At 42.2% G+C, this 17,733-nt stretch overlaps 1 protein-coding gene across 2 annotated transcripts; it reads left to right on the forward strand.

Moving 5' to 3' along the window:
- The first annotated feature begins 4,144 nt into the window (after nt 1-4,144).
- On the forward strand, nt 4,145-11,392 carry znf622 (zinc finger protein 622). Of its 2 annotated transcripts, none has more exons than XM_073491794.1 (7): nt 4,145-4,257; nt 5,319-5,886; nt 7,445-7,729; nt 8,046-8,208; nt 8,352-8,467; nt 9,483-9,626; nt 10,672-11,392. In XM_073491794.1, exons 2-7 carry the CDS (start codon nt 5,325-5,327, stop codon nt 10,800-10,802), a joined length of 1,401 nt encoding a protein of 466 aa, XP_073347895.1. In that variant the 5' UTR covers nt 4,145-4,257; nt 5,319-5,324; the 3' UTR covers nt 10,803-11,392. The 2 variants fall into 2 exon arrangements, with proteins under 2 accessions (XP_073347895.1, XP_073347896.1); XM_073491795.1 differs by having other exon boundaries at nt 4,172-4,257; nt 7,448-7,729; nt 10,672-10,893.
- The last annotated feature ends 6,341 nt before the right edge of the window (nt 11,393-17,733 follow it).

Raw genomic sequence — 17,733 nt, forward strand, 5'->3', positions numbered from 1 at the left:
ACACATAATGTTGTTTGTCCCCATATAACATATGATGACATGACATGATGAGTGTGTTTGATGTGCAGGTGAATCCAGTCTATGTGTTGGACTTTGTGCTGTATTGATGAGTAGTTTAGTGATCAGAGTCCATGTAGTTTCCAGGATCACACTGAATGCAGTGCAGTGCTGTAAGCTGCTGCTGACTGTGTCAATGTGTGTCTGTGCTGCTTGTTGCTGCTGTCAAATTTCAGATGAGCAGGTAGTGAAGCCCGTGGTGAGCGTGTACCCAGCAGCATCCAGAGCCCACCTGGAGGGGAACAGCTCCCTGCTGTGTGTGGCCTCAGCCATGTTTCCTCCTCTGGTCCGGTTCTCCTGGAACAGACGAAAGGAGAATGAGGAGGAGTGGCTCCCTGCTGAGGGAGAGCAGCTGGAGCTCAGAGAGTCGGGACGCACCGCCGCCATCTTGCTGGTTGACGGGGACGCTCTCTACACGTATAAATACCGCTGCTCCGTCCAGCACGAGGGGGGCACAGTGGAGGCCCAAACAGAACAAGGTAATGAAGGCTTGGTGACTGTGTTCAGCAGTGATTCAGCTTCATGTGGAGACGCTGTCAAAGAGAGCAGAGGAGCAGAGGACTGACATTTCTTTTGGCCTCCTCTTCTGTTTCAGAGGTTCCAGCTCCAGCAGCCTCCTGTCCTCCAGAGAGAGAGCCAGCAGACCTGCCAGCTCTGCAGCAAGCTGACTGTAAGATCTTGATGAAGCAGAAAGTCAAATCCTGTTCAGGGCCCCTAAAAAGCTTGTTGGGGCCCTGACTTGTTGTATTTAATAAGGGCCTTTGAGCTTTCATTCAAATTGTAGCTGACCCCCGTCTTCATGTAAAGACGGTTGTCCCGTCTGGAAAAGTCCAAGTTCTACTGATGAAAATGTGATGATATTCTGATGAAATTAACAGTCTGTCTGTCTGTTTGTGTGTCTGTGTGTGTGTGTGTGTGTCTGACTGTCTGTCTGTCTGTCTGTCTGTCTGTCTGTGTGTCTGTCAGTGTCCTTCCAGTCTCAGTGCAGGGTGAAGCTGCTCTGTGTGCTCTACACAGTGCTGATAGTGAAGAGTCTGGTGTACTGCTGTGGACTCTCTCTGCTGATGATCCTCTGAAACAAGGGATCGTCCACCAACTGCACACATGCTGACTGACTGTTTTCTGCTCGCCTTTTCTCACCATCAGATCTCATCAGTTCATCTCATTGATCACTTTGATCAGCAGTCACAAATGTCTATTTTCATATTTTGTAGTTGGTTGAAAAATGTGTCTTTTTATGCACAGGTTAGATACAGTCATCCTACATATATAAATACATATATACACATATATATTTGCAGTGACTGAGTATAAATTCTGTGGTATACTGTTATTTTCATCCTCGAGCTTATTTCCACTTTGAATTGTGACTTGTATAATAATAGAAGATGAAGCTGAATCATTAGCTGTCTGCTAGATATTTGATTGTTTTAGTATGTTTCTCTTCTTGTCTTTCTTTTTAATACATTATGCAGAGTGTGGCAGCTTTGTTGAATTCTCTCAGTGTAACATTCTCAATAAAGTGAAAAATCACAGTGTGTTTTAGAAACAGCCTTGTTTTTATGGATTTCAGTTTGGCTTCAGAGCAACAGTCAGAAACAGAATCAACTTCATGGGCCATGTATGTTGACACCTACAAGTCATTTGACTCTGGTTGTAAGTAGCTCTCAATATACTTTCACACAGCAGCAAAAGCAAATGTACAGGAAGATGTGAATATAAGCATACAGCTAAACAAGGACAACAAAGCTAAAGAAAGATAAGCAAACAGAAACATATAGCTATTATATACAAGTCAGGAGGTGAGGCTGTGCCACCAGGTTCAGTGCTGAGCCCCTTTTATAATTGTGTCAGTGTGGATGTAAAACTCTACGCTGATGACACTGTTGTTTACACACATGAACAAACAGCAGAGCAAGCTGCTTTGAAGCACACGAGGGTCACTTCCGGAAGAGGGTCACTTCCGGAAGAGGGTCACTTCCGGAAGCTACAACTGCTATAAAATGTCTTGATATGTTGTATTATTTTCCAAGTTGGAGTCAGGCTACAGAAACTGTCAGTAAACTGTCACCTTTCCAGAATCAATCAAACAGTATCAACAGATCTGCTTTTATTTCAGCTTCTCAGCTCTGAGTTCAGGATTTGTACTGTTTGTCTCCCAGGTGAATAAGACAGGTGAAAGCTGAGACAGTGAGTACTGAGCGCTGAAATCAAACTGAAGTTCCTGGAATGATTCTTTAACCAGAGTCCGTGGTTGTAACTGTCATTGTGTTGTTCATGTGAACAAGTGCAGCTGACGGTGAGAAGGCTGCAGAGCAGAAACCCACACAGCCCGTCTGCTGCAGGAAGGAAGTTTTTGATGAGTCCTAATAACCACTGAGAACAGATTCATATCTGCTGCTGTACACACTCATCAACTCCTCTCCCTCTCTGGATACATAATGTCAAATCAACTAAACTCACATTTCCCAGGTGTTAATAAATGTGGGAGATGATCAATAAATGATGTGGGGTGCCACAGATGGTCATGAAAATGTTGCTGAGGTGATCCTGAAATGAAGCTGATAATAAATGAATAATTATTCGCTGGCATCATTCAGAGGTTAAGTTTAGAAAGATAACTTTAGTTGTTAATTAAAGGACTTCTTGTGGAGTTTGATGTAACTGGAGTGTCAGACACGAGGTGGAAGATTTAAAGAAAACAGATTTTTAACACACAAGCTTGTTTGATCTATTTAATTTGATCTAATTTAATGTAACTGCGACACATTAACTGTTCACATGGATGCACAAAGCTGACATCCTGCATGAGACCAGATATTGTACAATAGCTCCCTCCACTGGCCAGGAATAACTTTAAAATATGAATGATGCAGCTGAAATGAATTGAGGACAAAATAAAACGTTGTTAATCATATCTCAAATGAAAAGGCTGTGATGTTTTCGATGCTAATTCAGTCGACATCTCTTCAACAGAGGACATAGACGTAATGTCAACACCAGCCACATCTTACAGATTGCTCCTTCTACGTGAAAACTATGAGACTGTTTATGCTTCATATACTCATATACCCACGTCAATAGGATAGATCAATAATTGCTATAATCAGTCCTCTTGTATTTTGGCCATGACTAGATCCCTTTTTACTGTGTGTCCAACTTAAGTTCATCATCTCATTCTCTGCAAAAACTAATGCTTAAGTTCAGCCTGAGAAGCTGATATGAGGCTTTAAATACAGAAGATATGTTACCCTGAGAGGAAATTTCACAGTAAAAGTCTGAAACACAAACTTTATTTCAAGACATCTTTTGGCTTCAGCTGAACTTTAAAATGTATTTTTGTTTTCATGACTTTACATTTCGACCTCTGTCTCTTCAGGAGTAAAATCAGCTGATAACTGAAATGAATTGAGGACAAAATAAAACACGTTGTTAATCATATCTCAAATGAAAAGGCTGTGATGTTTTCGATGCTAATTCAGTCGACATCTCTTCAACAGAGGACAAAGACGTAATGTCAACACCAGCCACATCTTACAGATTGCTCCTTCTACGTGAAAACTATGAGACTGTTTATCAATATCAATACATCAATAGAATAGATCAATAATTGCTATAATCAGTCCTCTTGTACATTTTGGCCATGACTAGATCCCTTTATACTGTGTGTCCAACTTAAGTTCATCATCTCATTCTCTGCAAAAACTAAAGTTCAGCCTAAGAAGCTGATATGAGGCTTGAAATGCAGAAGACATGTCATGTTGATGGGTTTTTTTTTTTTTACCCCGGAGAGGAAATGTCACACTAAAAGACTGAAACACAAACTTTATTTCAAGACATCTTTTAGCCTAAGCTGAACTTTAAAATGTATTTTTGTTTTCGTGACTTTACAGTTTGACCTCTGTCTCTTCAGGAGTAAAAACAGCTGATAACTCTTCAGGTAAACAGACTCTGAACAAATGTGAACCTGTAACCGCACAAGTTCTGCTGAACTGAGTGTCATACACACCGGAAGCAGCAGATGGCGGTATTGTGCAGAAAATGCTGGTGGCCTACCGCCAAAAAACACGAAGAAGAAGAAACCCGGAAGTGACCCTCGTGTGCTGGTGTGGTCTGCAGTTTGCAGCTGTGAGACAGGAGCACATTTGACCATAAAACAGATTAAAACACGGTGTTTAGAGGAGTCTGCTCACTGAATCAGTAAGTAGACGTTTGTTATCGGTCCCCTGGTGAAACTGCTTCCTGTCGTTGTCGGGACTTTTGAGAATATTTGAGCTTTTATCTGTTATTTACAGTTGTTTACACGACAATGTGTGAAGTGTAGTTAGCCTCCAACGACGTTAGCATAGTTTGTCTCAGACATGCGTCGCACCGCAGTTTAGTAGTAGTTTTTGGATAATTAATTTTGTTTTTAATCAGATTAGCTTGGTAACGTTGAGTGTCACTTTCAACCTGCTTATTAATTACCCGGTCACTTTAACCCACAGCTAGTTACTGCGTAGCCAGATAAGCTAGCTAAGCTAACTCACTAACCAGAGCTGATGTTACACAAGTTTAACCCAAGACAGCTTTATTTATACAACACATTTCACACGTGGTAATTCACAGTCCTTTATAGAGTTATGAATATTATAGTGAGGGTAAAAGATTTATCATGACAAAGTGCCAAAGTTCAGACTGAAGTTAGAAGTTTGAGTCAAGTAAAAGAGACCAGATTTCTGTAATACAAACTGGATATTTCCAGTTCAGCAGTCAATATATCATTAAAATATCCATTAGTTCATTTTAAAACTGAGCTATTTATTTATAGGGAAACAATGTTAATGAGACTGGATATGAATGCTATAATATCCATTATTATTTATGAAGTAGGCGACTTAAAGTATGAAAAATAAAAGCAATGATGGTTCAGTAAACTGTCACTATTATGTTTTGTCATTTCACTGCTTTAGATGTTTACGATTGAGTTCATTTTAAAACTGAGCTACTTATTTATAGGGAAACAATGTTAATGAGACTGGATATGAATGCTGCAACTGCTGATTAATTGATTTAGGAGGCAATTGTGAAAAAAATGTGTGTCAGATCCCAAATCCATCCATACAAATCCAGGTGTGCTGTGAGATTCGGCTTGCCCTGTGGTGTGCTGTGGACACAAAACCCCTGAATAAAGGGTTAAGAAAATAAGTGTAATATGTTATGATACAGACTTTAGATTTTTAACTGTATAAATGAGATAGTATTTCCCCTCTTACCTTCAGGTTGTCATGGCCTCCTACACCTGCATCAGCTGCCGAGTGGCCTTCGCGGACGGCGAGGTGCAGCGAGCGCACTACAAAACCGACTGGCACCGCTACAACCTGAAGCGCAAGGTGGCCGACATGCCACCGGTCACTGCTGAAAACTTTCAGGAGCGCGTCCTGGCACAGCGGGCGGCCGCTGAACAGCAGCTGAGCGACGCCGCGGCCACTGAGGGCTGCGCCGTCTGCAACAAGAAGTTCTCCAGTGCCAACGCCTACCAGAACCACCTGCAGTCTCACAAACACCAGCAGGCCGAGAAGCAGGCCCTGCTCGCCGCCCAGAGGAAAGTGGAGAAGATGAACGAGAAGAACCTGGAGAAAGGACTCGGTGAGGAGAAGGTGGATCACGACGCCAGGAACGAGGCCCTGCAGCAGGCCCTGAAAGAGCAGCAGAGGCCGAGCCCGGCCAAGACGTCAGAAGCAGTGAAGCGGGAGAGGACGGAGAGGCTGGAGAAACCTCCGCGGATGATGTGGCTGGAGGAGCAAGCCAAGAGGCGAGAGAAAGAAGAGGGCGCCACAGCTGGGGAAGGTAGGGAGGAGAAATCAAACCAACTTCTTCTTTTGTTGTGTATAAATGGACCAAATCCTGATCACATCTCGCAGAGAGCCTGGAATATTTGTCTTCTTCTTATAGTTTCTCAGACTTTCTAGATGCCTGTTGATGTGTGAGCCATAGGACTCAGGGATATGGATGAAGTCAATATAATAATATTATGTAGGATTTATGTTCAGCAGAATGAACTGTTTTCCCTTTTACTGTCAGGAGAGCTCGTGAAAATAAGCAAAACCAACAGTGTGTTAATCAGCTATCAATACTTTGACTTCCCTCCTTCCCCTGTCAGTTGGACTTCACCTCCAGCAGTGCTGAAAATGTAAACTTTATAAATTGTTTTGTTTTGGGCTCACTAGTTTCCTAAAAACAGCTGCTCACTGTAGTTCTCAGCCAGTGTAACAGTGTGGTCGTTTTTTAAAATAGTTTTCAGGCAACAATTGAAACACTTGTCAGTAGATACTTTAACTGTTGGTTTGGGTATTTTCATGGGATTGGTTGGCAAAAAGAAAAATATAGAAGGACTCACCGATTCTTCAGCTCCTTGTTGTTCGCTATCTGCCGGTCGACGCATGAGATGACATTCGCCGATGGCCAATGTCAGTTTTGTGCTGACACAGTCATGAGCTACTGGCTTGTGACATCAGTGTGTCGGGCTCTGTAAGGATAGTAAAGCAGTTACTTCTCAAAATAAAAACCTTTTTCATGTCAGAAAAACTTATATTGAAGGTGTTTGTGCTCCTCAAAAATAATGTAATGAAGCACTGAATGACTGTTTTCCTGGTGTGAAGCGGGAGTAAAAAAAAAATGTTACAAAAAAAAACAACAAGAAAAAGCATCAGAATCAACCATCTACCAGATTGTTATTTTAAAGATCTGTATCGGCCCTGATCACATAAAGTGAATCCCCAAAAATATATGAATAACCAGATTTATCCTTAAAAGTCTTTCTACTTTTGTAAAACACAAACTTCAACAACTCAATTTGTCATTTTTTATAATAGTTTGCATGGAATCATAAATTTGAAAAGATAATCTCACATTTTTGTATTTTTTAAATAAATATAATTATATATCATTCAAACCTGAGGGTGAATATTTTAAAGCCCTTCAAACATTTGTTGTGGTAACATTTGCAGACTTTTTTGTATCATTTTCCTCTGAAACCGTTAAAAACCGTCTGCGACGTGTTCAGCTCAACATTATCAGCTATGATTTATTAGTCACACGTCAGATTCCAGTGAAAGACGATATTCAATAACTTTGAATTATTTCCAAGCTGCACTCTGTTCTCTCCTCTGTTCACTGTCACAAATGATTTCTCAGAGTAATTAAAGTCTATCTGTTGTTGAGCTTTACCTCCCTCAGAAACTGCTGCGAGTCTTTTAGTGTAATGAGACGGTTAATTAGTGCTGTTTGTTAAAGACTTATTAAAGTAATTAACTCTCATCCGTTCAAAGATAAAGGTACAGAATGTCAGCTAGTTTTAATCAGTTGTGTGAAAAAATGACACCATGTTCTGATAAAAATCTTCCAGAAGACTGGGAGGACGTTGACGAGGAGGAAGATGATGATGAGATGGAGGAGGAGGAGGAAGATGAAGATGAAGAGGAGACCATGGATCAAGAAGGAGACTCTGCGGCTCTGTCTGAACCCAACCCTGCGGCTCTGCCGGGCTCCATCCCCGTCACTGACTGCCTGTTCTGCTCCCACCACTCCAAGTCACTCATGAAGAACGTCGCCCACATGACCAAAGTCCACGGCTTCTTCATCCCCGATGTGGAGTTCCTCGTCAACATCAAGGGCCTCATCCGCTACCTCGGTGAGTCTGAGGTGTAACTGTGAGAAAATTGTGAAGTGGCAGGACTTCAATCTGTCGAGGCTCGACCCTCGGTATTGTCAAAGGTGTTTTGATTTTTATCACATGCTGCAAATCATTTATAGGGTTTCTTGGAAGTTTAGGACACATTTTTACCCAACCCAGTGACAAATAAGAGATTGTTAATGTTTAGCTTACACACGACGATGATTAAATTTAGCTCCGAGGGCCGAACTCTAAACATTCATAACTAAAACAGTATTATTTACAGCTACAAGAGTTCCAGCCTGATCTGATTTTGTTCTGTCTTGTGTTACAGGAGAGAAAGTCGGAGCTGGAAACGTGTGTTTATGGTGCAACGAGAAGGGCCGATCGTTCTACTCGACAGAAGCGGTGCAGAGTCACATGACAGATAAAAGCCATTGTAAACTCTTCACAGACGGCGACGCTGCGCTGGAGTTTGCAGACTTCTATGACTTCAGGTAATAAAGACTGATGATGAAATGATCCATCTCTGTGGTTAGTGGATGAAATGTTTGCCCCTGTACAGATATAACGGCAGCTGAAGGCATTTGTGCCCAGTCTTCATCCTTCTGATGCAGATTGTTTTGGTTTTTGGCAACAGGAGCAGTTACCCGGACAGGAAGGAGGGAGAGGACGCTGAGATGGACGAAGACGAGCTGCCTGATGACAAGACCCTGGAGTACGACGATGAGACGCTGGAGCTGACCCTCCCTTCAGGTGACGTGACATGAAATGTGCTTTTACGATCAGCAAAATTCAAAAGATGAACATACAGTGAATAAAAGTTCAGATTATGGGACTCCTGTGTGTAATTCTCAGGTTAAAGGTTCACTACGCAACTTTTTACAAGCTCCTGATGCTTGGAATAACAGTTTGAAAGAACTAACATTTTATACGGACTTTAAAGGTATTTATATTTATATTTATAAAAACATTAGCCACTGTGGTGATGTAAGAGATGTAGGTGATATTAATAATAATTCACTTTTAATTTTATGGCACTTTTCAAAACACGGTTGTAAAGTGTTTTACAGGTAAAGATATAAACATAACACACATTTAATATAAAAACAGGAACATGTAAAATGGTACAAAAAATCCAGAAACGAACAACAAGTCACAAATGAAAAACTATAAAATGTATAAAATAAAGCAACATAAAACACAAGAGGGACAGAAACAGACTCGTAGAGCTTTCCCGTTAAAAAGTCTGTGTTGAGGAGAGTTTTAAAAGACGGCGCTGAATCTGCAGGTTTTCAGTTTGTTCTGTTTAATTACTGTAAAATAAGATGAGATGACAAATTGAACAATAAAACTGCTTCACTGATACGAAGGTTTGCTGCTTTTCTGTGTCTCACATCACTGTAAATTAAATACTTTTGGGTTTTGGGACAATGGCACCACCTGTTGGATAGATGAGGGAGCTACATAATTGCGTCTAAACACAATTGAATTAAACTATTTCCTCCCTACATTCTGCAATTCTGTACAATTCTGTGAAATGTATTTACAGATGTGATGACCACGTACAGTACAGTATGTCTTATCCAATCTAAAACTATTTAAAATACTGTACAAATTACAAATGAAAAGTTTAAAATTAGACTAAATGTCACTTGTGTGTTGTCCATTAAATTTGATTTGTGTTTGTGTGAAGCTTTAAAACTGTTTGTGTGTTTATGCTTCATGTGTCGTATCGTAACAGACTGACGTTCTCGCTGTGTTTCTCCAGGTGCAAAGATCGGCCACCGCTCCCTCATGAGGTACTACAAGCAGCGGTTCGGCGCTCAGAGAGCGGTGGTACTGACTCACAATAAGAACGCTGTTGGCAGAGTCCTCCGGCAGTACAAAGCTCTGGGCTGGGGAGGAGAGGGAGGTAAGATTCAGCCACAACCTTTAGGCAACACCAGAGTAGTTTGTCTGGGATTTTTTTTTTTTACATTAAACAGTGAAAAAAGAAAGAAGCTTGCAGCTGAATGACGGTTTGATCCAGTTTTCTGAACATTCAAATCCAATTTCAGTTGTTTCTTTGCTCTTTGTCTCGTTTATTAAACCTCGTCACCATCAACTTGTTTGTTGTTACGTGCATTGGTTGTGAAGCGCTTTTTCAGAGGACTTCAGAAGACTTACATGCATGAGTAGAAACATTTTTAACAAATCAAGAATGAATTTTGACGCTTTTTCAAGAAGAGGAAGAAGTCTAGTAAGTCCTAAAAAGAGACTATTTTAATCTTTTGTAAGTAGGGCTGTCACAATGCCGGATTCTCACCGGACGATTATCGCGTCCAAAAGAATTTACGTTAACGATATTATCAGTAAATGCTCTGTCAAAGTAAACTCAACTTTGTTTATTGTGTGTTTTGTCTGTTTTTTGTCAAATGAATGATAATCTTTACACGAGTGCAGGGAGGTGGACAGAGACTCTGTGTAACCATTAATGTCGTTCTGTTGTTTCAACATGATTTTGTGCAGCAGTAATAAATCAACAGGTAGCAGCGACACACCAGCTCGCTAACAGTCGACTGTTACTGCAGCTGCTTCTTCTGTTGTATGGCTGATGGCAACCACCCATATCAACAGCACCCACATCAACATTTGGATGCCTCAGTCAACTGTTGTTTTCTTTGGCAGTTTATGTTAATTGATAAAACTTTTCACTTTTGTTGCTCTAAAGACTTAAAGTTTATCTCACTCAACAAAAGACTTCACTGATTCAGAATCTTAAACCTTTTTGCAAATGTCTCGTTATATCTGTTCAGAAAAAGCTTTGTGTGTTTTCCTTCCTCTGTCCGATCCACAGTGAGTGGTGTAGAAAGAGCTCCCCCTTGTGTTTGCTTTTCATTATTCCCATAATAACTGTAAGAGAAATGATCAACACAATGACACCGTCTGCTGTTCTCCCTCCCCTCTCTGTCTCTCAGGCAGCAGCTTCTATCAGAAACAGAGAGACATGCAGTACGTACAGATGATGAAGTCAAAATGGATGCTGAAGATGGGCATGAGCCACAACTCCACCAAGCAGAAGCACTTCAGAGCCCAAGTCATGTTCTAAGCTCGGACCGGAGGAACCGAACGTGGGGTCAGATGTGATGGACTGGTGGATTCTGAAATTGAAGCTGTGTTGCAGCCACAAAGACAGAACGGAAGAACAAAGACCGGAATCAAATATCAAAAGCAGCGAGAGAAATGGTGGAAATCTCAAACGTGTTGATCACGTCGTGTCAGTGATGTGAAAGCAGCCATGTTGATCACACGTTTGTTAACTGCAGCACTGACAACGACGCAGAGAAATCTTTACCAGCGTCTTGAAGAGCGGCGACATTATGTTTTTTTCCTAATAGGAAACCAAATTTCCAAACGTTAATCTGCTTGAATTGACCTGAATGAATTTCAAGGTGAATTTCTGTAGTTTGATCGACATCGGGTCACAAACGACCACTGAGATCGTGAATCACAGCTGTAAGATTATTCTGAAACTATGTGGAACATGTTAAAGATTCATTAGATCAATATTAGAGAGGTGGTTGGAGTCTAATCAGTGACATAACACACTATCTTTTAATTAATGACAGGATTACATCTTTAAGATTTAACATGCTTGTAATACATCCAAACAAATAAATGTCTTTCATATTTATTCGATACATGGCGGTCTTCATTCACGACTAATTATATATATTTTTATTTTACTCTTTAGATGGAAGAACAATAAAAGCCCCCATTATTTAGTCATTTAAAAGCTTTTATTTTGAAGCAGCATCACAGGAAACGTGTTTCAGCAGCAGGAACTAAACACGACTCCTGAACCAGCTGACAGTGAACACATGAAGCAGTGAAACTCAGCAGATGTTTGAAACAAACAGGACGAGAGAAACTAAAGAGGTTCAGTTAGAAGCTGCAGACGTACCGAGAGCTGAACACCGACTTCAAAAACCTCTTTCTCTCAGGTTTTATTGCACAGATGTGAGTTCAGTATTGATTTTAGGGGGAGACGGGTGCTTTTTTTGGGTTGGCTGCAGTCATGAATCGTCACCGTGGCTTGGCCCTGCTCCAGAGCAGGAACATCTCCGGTTCTGCTCGGCTCAACCCGGCTCAGTAAAACTGGTGAAGGAGAAGCAAATCAGCGCGGCTCAGTTTGACTCGGTTTCGACCAAAAGTGCTGGCGGCAGTAGCCTTGATGTCATTTGAACGAGTGTTACAAAACCACTTTTTGTGCCGGGCTGTGAACAATTATTTCTGCTGTAGTTGGACCGTTTAACACGAGGCTCTTATGGGGAGTGACTCTCTTTTGGAGCCTCAAGTGGCTGTTAGAGGAACTGCAGTTTTTGGTACTTCAGTGTCGGCTTCGTTTATCAGCCCCGGACATCGTCTCTTGGCAGTGTTGTAAAAAGTACCCAAAAGTCAAAGATTCAAATATCACATTTGTTATTTGTTCAATTGAAAGTCACACATGCAAACAGGACTTTAGTAAAAGTATCTCATTAAATGTACTTAAGTATCAAAAGTAAAGCATTTTTCTGATCATTCAGAATCAGTATTGTTTAGTTGATTGCCAATAAAATAAATAGATTTAAAAAATGTGCTCGTTTGGCTCTGATGCAGCATTTAATCTGCAAAGTAACTAAGTTGTAAAATAAATGGAGTAAAAGTACAACATTTGGAGAGTGAAGTGGAAGACATGTTGTATTATGAAACAACCTCTGATCAGTTTTAGAGGTTTCCACTCTGAAACCAAAGTGTTGGTCAAAGAGACCCAAGATCCAGAAAAATGTAAAATCATTTTAAATATTGTCAGAATTGTCTTGTTTTGTCTCTTCTCCTCTTTCCTGCCATCTCTTTTCTTTCCTTCTTCCTCCCCTCTGTCTTTATTTTCTCTCCTCACCTGACCTGAAGGCACAGAAAGGCCCAAAGTGTTTTCATCCAACAGCAAAGCTCCACCCTGCTCTTCCTCACAGTGAGTACTGTACGTTTGGTGCTCGAGTCCTTTCTGCTGGGAATATTTGCTCGATCTCACGTAGTCGACATTTAAAACAGGATGTTTCCGCTGTGATTTGCTACTTATGAGTATGATTTGGGCTCATCTTCATCACCGTCGCTGCTCTCAGGAACGTCAGATTTATCAATGACTCTGAGCCTCGTGCAGATGATGTCATGGAAAACCGATCGGGCTTCGGCAGGATGCTGACCCACCACACCGCCCCGTTAATGAGCTCAGTTACTCCATTTGTTTGTGGTCCTCCACTTTATCTTTGGCAGGCTCTCCACTTCCTTTTGCAGGCTGGGAGAGTGTTTGCGGCGCGATGGTTTCAGGGGTTTAGGGCACTCTGCCCGTACAGTACGCGGCTGTTTGACAGAGTCGACAGGAAAAGCAGAGAGGGGGGAGGGGTGCCCTGCAGACAGGCCGACTGCGAGAAGGAGACTAATTGATCAGGACGACTTGGGAGAGAAACAGGGCAGATGGCTGAGAGGCATTAGCACTGTGGAAGTCATGGGAGGAGGTGATTCTCTCAACTAGAACGACGGTTTGACTGATGTGTTTCTGAAGGCCGATACTGATCCTCCTGGACGGTGTTTGGACTGTTGCCTTCAGATCTGCTGTCGTCCAGGTTCCTCGTGATCTTTTGTGAATAGATTTGGTTAAAAGTCAAAACAGATGAGCTTGATAAATACTGAACAATAGTCAAAGGTGCTTTATGTAAGAATGTGGCACCTGTCATTCATACTCCTCAGCTTCCTCACCAGACGAGAGGAAACGTTGCCAACGTTAGCTGATTAGCATGCTAACTTTAGTAAATATCCGACACCACATAGACGTCTTCAATATAACATCAACAGTCTGTAGATACTTTTAATTCATTTTTAAATGTTTTAAGCTAAAATTCTTACATATCGCTCCTTTAATGGGCCGACAGCAGCAGCTCCCTCTGATTCAAAATGAAGCTGTTGAGGTTTTTTTAGTTTCAGCTGCTGGAAACTGGGCTGATTGGACAGTTTCGAGTGATTAGCTCCACAGCAGCGCTCGGTCCTCACTGGCTCTCTTCTCTGTTTCCTGGAGTTGGTCCCAAAACCTTCATGGAAAAATTATTTTTAGCCGTGCTGGCATGTAGCTCGAGGACGGCGATGACGGTCTGTTGTTCCAACACTTCGGTCCAGACTGAAATATCTACAGAAACTACTGTGTGGATTGTCATGAAGTTTAGTATAAATAGTCTTTAGTCTTAATGTTGTTTCCAGGGGTTTAACTTGTGATGAAATCTAAACTGTGTATATCAGTTAAAAGACATTTTTAACATGCGTTGCCAGGTTGTGAAACACCTCTGTGGCTGGTGTTAATCCTCCTCCATCATGACGCTGACCTTTAGCTCGTTAATTAATCAGGAATACTACTCCAAAGGACAGTTTGAGCTCTCCACTGACCTCCAGCAGCTGGACCACAGCTGGACCACAGCTGGACCACAGCTGGACTACAGCTGGACTACAGCTGGACCACAGCTGGACTACAGCTGGGCCACAGCTGGACTACAGCTGGACCACAGCTGTCCCACAGCTGGACTACAGCTGGACCACAGCTGGACTACAGCTGGGCCACAGCTGGACCACAGCTGCAGACAGATGGATTCTTATAAAAGCATTTTATTACAAACCAAGTCAAGTCAAAAAAATACTCGACTGTAGATTAGCTGTAAGCTAGCAAGCAATGACACGCACCTCGGGGTGTCTGCTGAGTGCTGAGTTCAGTCAGAGGTTCACCTGAAGTCAGCACTCAGCAGAGGTTCTGGTTCTCTCTCTCCTCTCTGTAACGTTACGTTCATGAAGTAAAGTACATTTCCCGGAGTTGAAGAGTGAAGATGAATCCACTTTTTAATCCCAGAAGTTAAAAATCTATCTTCTGTTTTATTTGTTTTACATGGACTCCCTAATTATGTCAATACAATGTCAGAAGATGGTGAAAAATGCTTGTAATGATCCCCAGTAATTAATTCAGTAATTCAGATTGCTTGTTTTATTAGAAGATATTCAGTTTGTGACAAAGAAAAGGATCCAATACTCACATTTGAGCAGCTGGAATGACATTTTTCCTTGATAAAACAGAATAATTGCTCAGTTACTTGACTGATTTATTCACATTTTAAACTACAGACTTGTCTTGAAGTCACTACCTTTTCTATTAATGACAACAAACAAGAGGGATTTCTCACAGCCTGGCAACACAGAGTTCTTCTAATAAATGGCTAAAAACTGATGTATAAAAGATTAGGAAATGATATATTAACCATTAATAAAGCGTGTTGATACCACATATAAAATCCTGATAAAATTAATCAGATCTTGTCTCATTGACCCTGGTGGTTCGGTGCAGTTTGCCCTGTACAAGAAGAGAATCTGAGTGACCATGATAGAGGTCTTTTAAATATGTATTAGATGAGCGGGCGCCACATCATCAGACAGAAGGTAAAATCCAAAACTAAATTCAGAGACGCCTCCACCCCTCCTGAAACAGAAACGCGTATAGAGGCAGTCCGCCCGGCCCTCATGCTCTCAGCACGAGCCCGGTCTCCCTGCGAGCCCTGGGGACCTGGTATTGATCGGTGCCTCGTAGGTAGTGATTGGACATGAGTGGATAATTTCCTTTGCTGCATTAGAGTCCATTACTGACCCGCTCCCCGGAAAGCGATAGACATCCTCAAAAAAAAAAAAAAAAAAAAAAGCCGGGGTAGATTCTTCTTGGAAGAGCAGCCGAGGCTCCTCGCACTTTATTATCAGGTCCATGTGGAGGCTGGTAATAAGATCATCACGAGACGTTTTGTTTCCTCTCCTGAAGTCTGGAACAGTGGACACTTTACTGGAGCGTTTATAAGCACAATATATAAATGTAATACATTTATAACACAGTGTAACGTTAGCGGACGTGTTTTTAATGTATTTGTCTTCCTGGAAGCTGCTGTTTAAACACATGATGAATAAAATGTCTTTTTTAAAAGGAATTATAACTGCTGACAAATGCTTCAATCAACAAACCCTAAAAATGTTCTTAGTTAGTTACAACTACATTATATAATGTGTCATAAACCATTTCAGTGCTGATAAAATACTAAAAAAGGGGACTGAGAAAAACAAACTATCAATAAGAACAAAAGATTTATTTATTTATTTCTCTTCACATACGAGACTTAAAGGAACAGATTACCTAAAATCATCTCCGTACTGATGAGTCAGGCTCAGTCATCATCTCCTCCTGATGATATAAAGTCAGGCTCAGTCATCATCTCCTCCTGATGATATAAAGTCAGGCTCAGCCATCATCTCCTCCTGATGATATAAAGTCAGGCTCAGCCATCATCTCCTCCTGATGATATAAAGTCAGGCTCAGTCATCATCTCCTCCTGATGATATAAAGTCAGGCTCAGCCATCATCTCCTCCTGATGATATAAAGTCAGGCTCAGCCATCATCTCCTCCTGATGATATAAAGTCAGGCTCAGCCATCGTCTCCTCCTGATGATATAAAGTCAGGCTCAGCCATCATCTCCTCCTGATGATATAAAGTCAGGCTCAGCCATCATCTCCTCCTGATGATATAAAGTCAGGCTCAGCCATCATCTCCTCCTGATGATATAAAGTCAGGCTCAGTCATCATCTCCTCCTGATGATATAAAGTCAGGCTCAGTCATCATCTCCTCCTGATGATATAAAGTCAGGCTCAGCCATCATCTCCTCCTGATGATATAAAGTCAGGCTCAGCCATCATCTCCTCCTGATGATATAAAGTCAGGCTCAGTCATCATCTCCTCCTGATGATATAAAGTCAGGCTCAGCCATCATCTCCTCCTGATGATATAAAGTCAGGCTCAGCCATCATCTCCTCCTGATGATATAAAGTCAGGCTCAGCCATCATCTCCTCCTGATGATATAAAGTCAGGCTCAGCCATCATCTCCTCCTGATGATATAAAGTCAGGCTCAGCCATCATCTCCTCCTGATGATATAAAGTCAGGCTCAGCCATCATCTCCTCCTGATGATATAAAGTCAGGCTCAGCCATCGTCTCCTCCTGATGATATAAAGTCAGGCTCAGCCATCATCTCCTCCTGATGATATAAAGTCAGGCTCAGCCATCATCTCCTCCTGATGATATAAAGTCAGGCTCAGCCATCATCTCCTCCTGATGATATAAAGTCAGGCTCAGCCATCATCTCCTCCTGATGATATAAAGTCAGGCTCAGCCATCATCTCCTCCTGATGATATAAAGTCAGGCTCAGTCAGGAGGAGATGATGACTGAGCCTGACTTTTCAGGGGTGAGCTTTCCATTTAAAACCCTTCAAATGAACCTCCTGGTAACATCTGGCCCCCTGCAGAACCCTCTTTGTTCCCCACATGTCCTCTACAGAAGCTCACCTGCCCTGGAAGACACCTGGAACAACCATCAGGAGTCTGGAGGAGCTTGAACTCCCTCCAGGACCCCTGTGATCACCTCAACCAGGCCAAGACCTCCCTAAATATCCCCCTAAATTCTCCATCAGCCACCCTCAGGGATCCACAGGCTGCACCCGCCCAGCTCCATCACTCACAGGCCGAGGTGCCTGTTTAAAATCCACAGAGGGTTGAAGTCGCCACCTGTGATAATGATGGCCTCTGTGACCCAGCAGGTGAGCCCTTTAACACGGGGAGGGTGCTGCGGGGCGCCACATCTCACCGCACCAGCTGTTCTCTGCGGCAGCCGCACGCACTGACTGTGCAGGAGTGGTGCGTGCACGGGTCTGAGAGTCATCTCCTCCATCATATTAATGGGATGATAATGTGATTGATTGGTCATCTCCCCGGGGGAAATGGTCCTCTCTGCTTCCTGAGAGTGTCAGACTCATCAGACTACTTGCAGCTGACTCGGGGAGGATTCCTGCTCAAGAGCCCGTCAGCAGGGTGCGTACTGGTCCACCTCAGGGGGGGTTCAACCCGGGTTTTCTTTACCCCACCGCTGCTGTGTT

Source organism: Pagrus major, chromosome 21 (genome assembly GCF_040436345.1).
Source record: "Pagrus major chromosome 21, Pma_NU_1.0".
NCBI classification, from domain to species: domain Eukaryota; kingdom Metazoa; phylum Chordata; class Actinopteri; order Spariformes; family Sparidae; genus Pagrus; species Pagrus major.

Excerpts from the sequence above, each read along its gene's own strand:
- znf622 (XM_073491794.1), top strand. The coding sequence starts at position 5,325 with ATGGCCTCCTACACCTGCATCAGCTGCCGAGTGGCCTTCGCGGACGGC. Across the intron at positions 5,887-7,444 it reads GGGCGCCACAGCTGGGGAAG|AAGACTGGGAGGACGTTGAC; the intron begins GTAGGGAGGAGA and ends AAAATCTTCCAG. Across the intron at positions 9,627-10,671 it reads GGGCTGGGGAGGAGAGGGAG|GCAGCAGCTTCTATCAGAAA; the intron begins GTAAGATTCAGC and ends TCTGTCTCTCAG.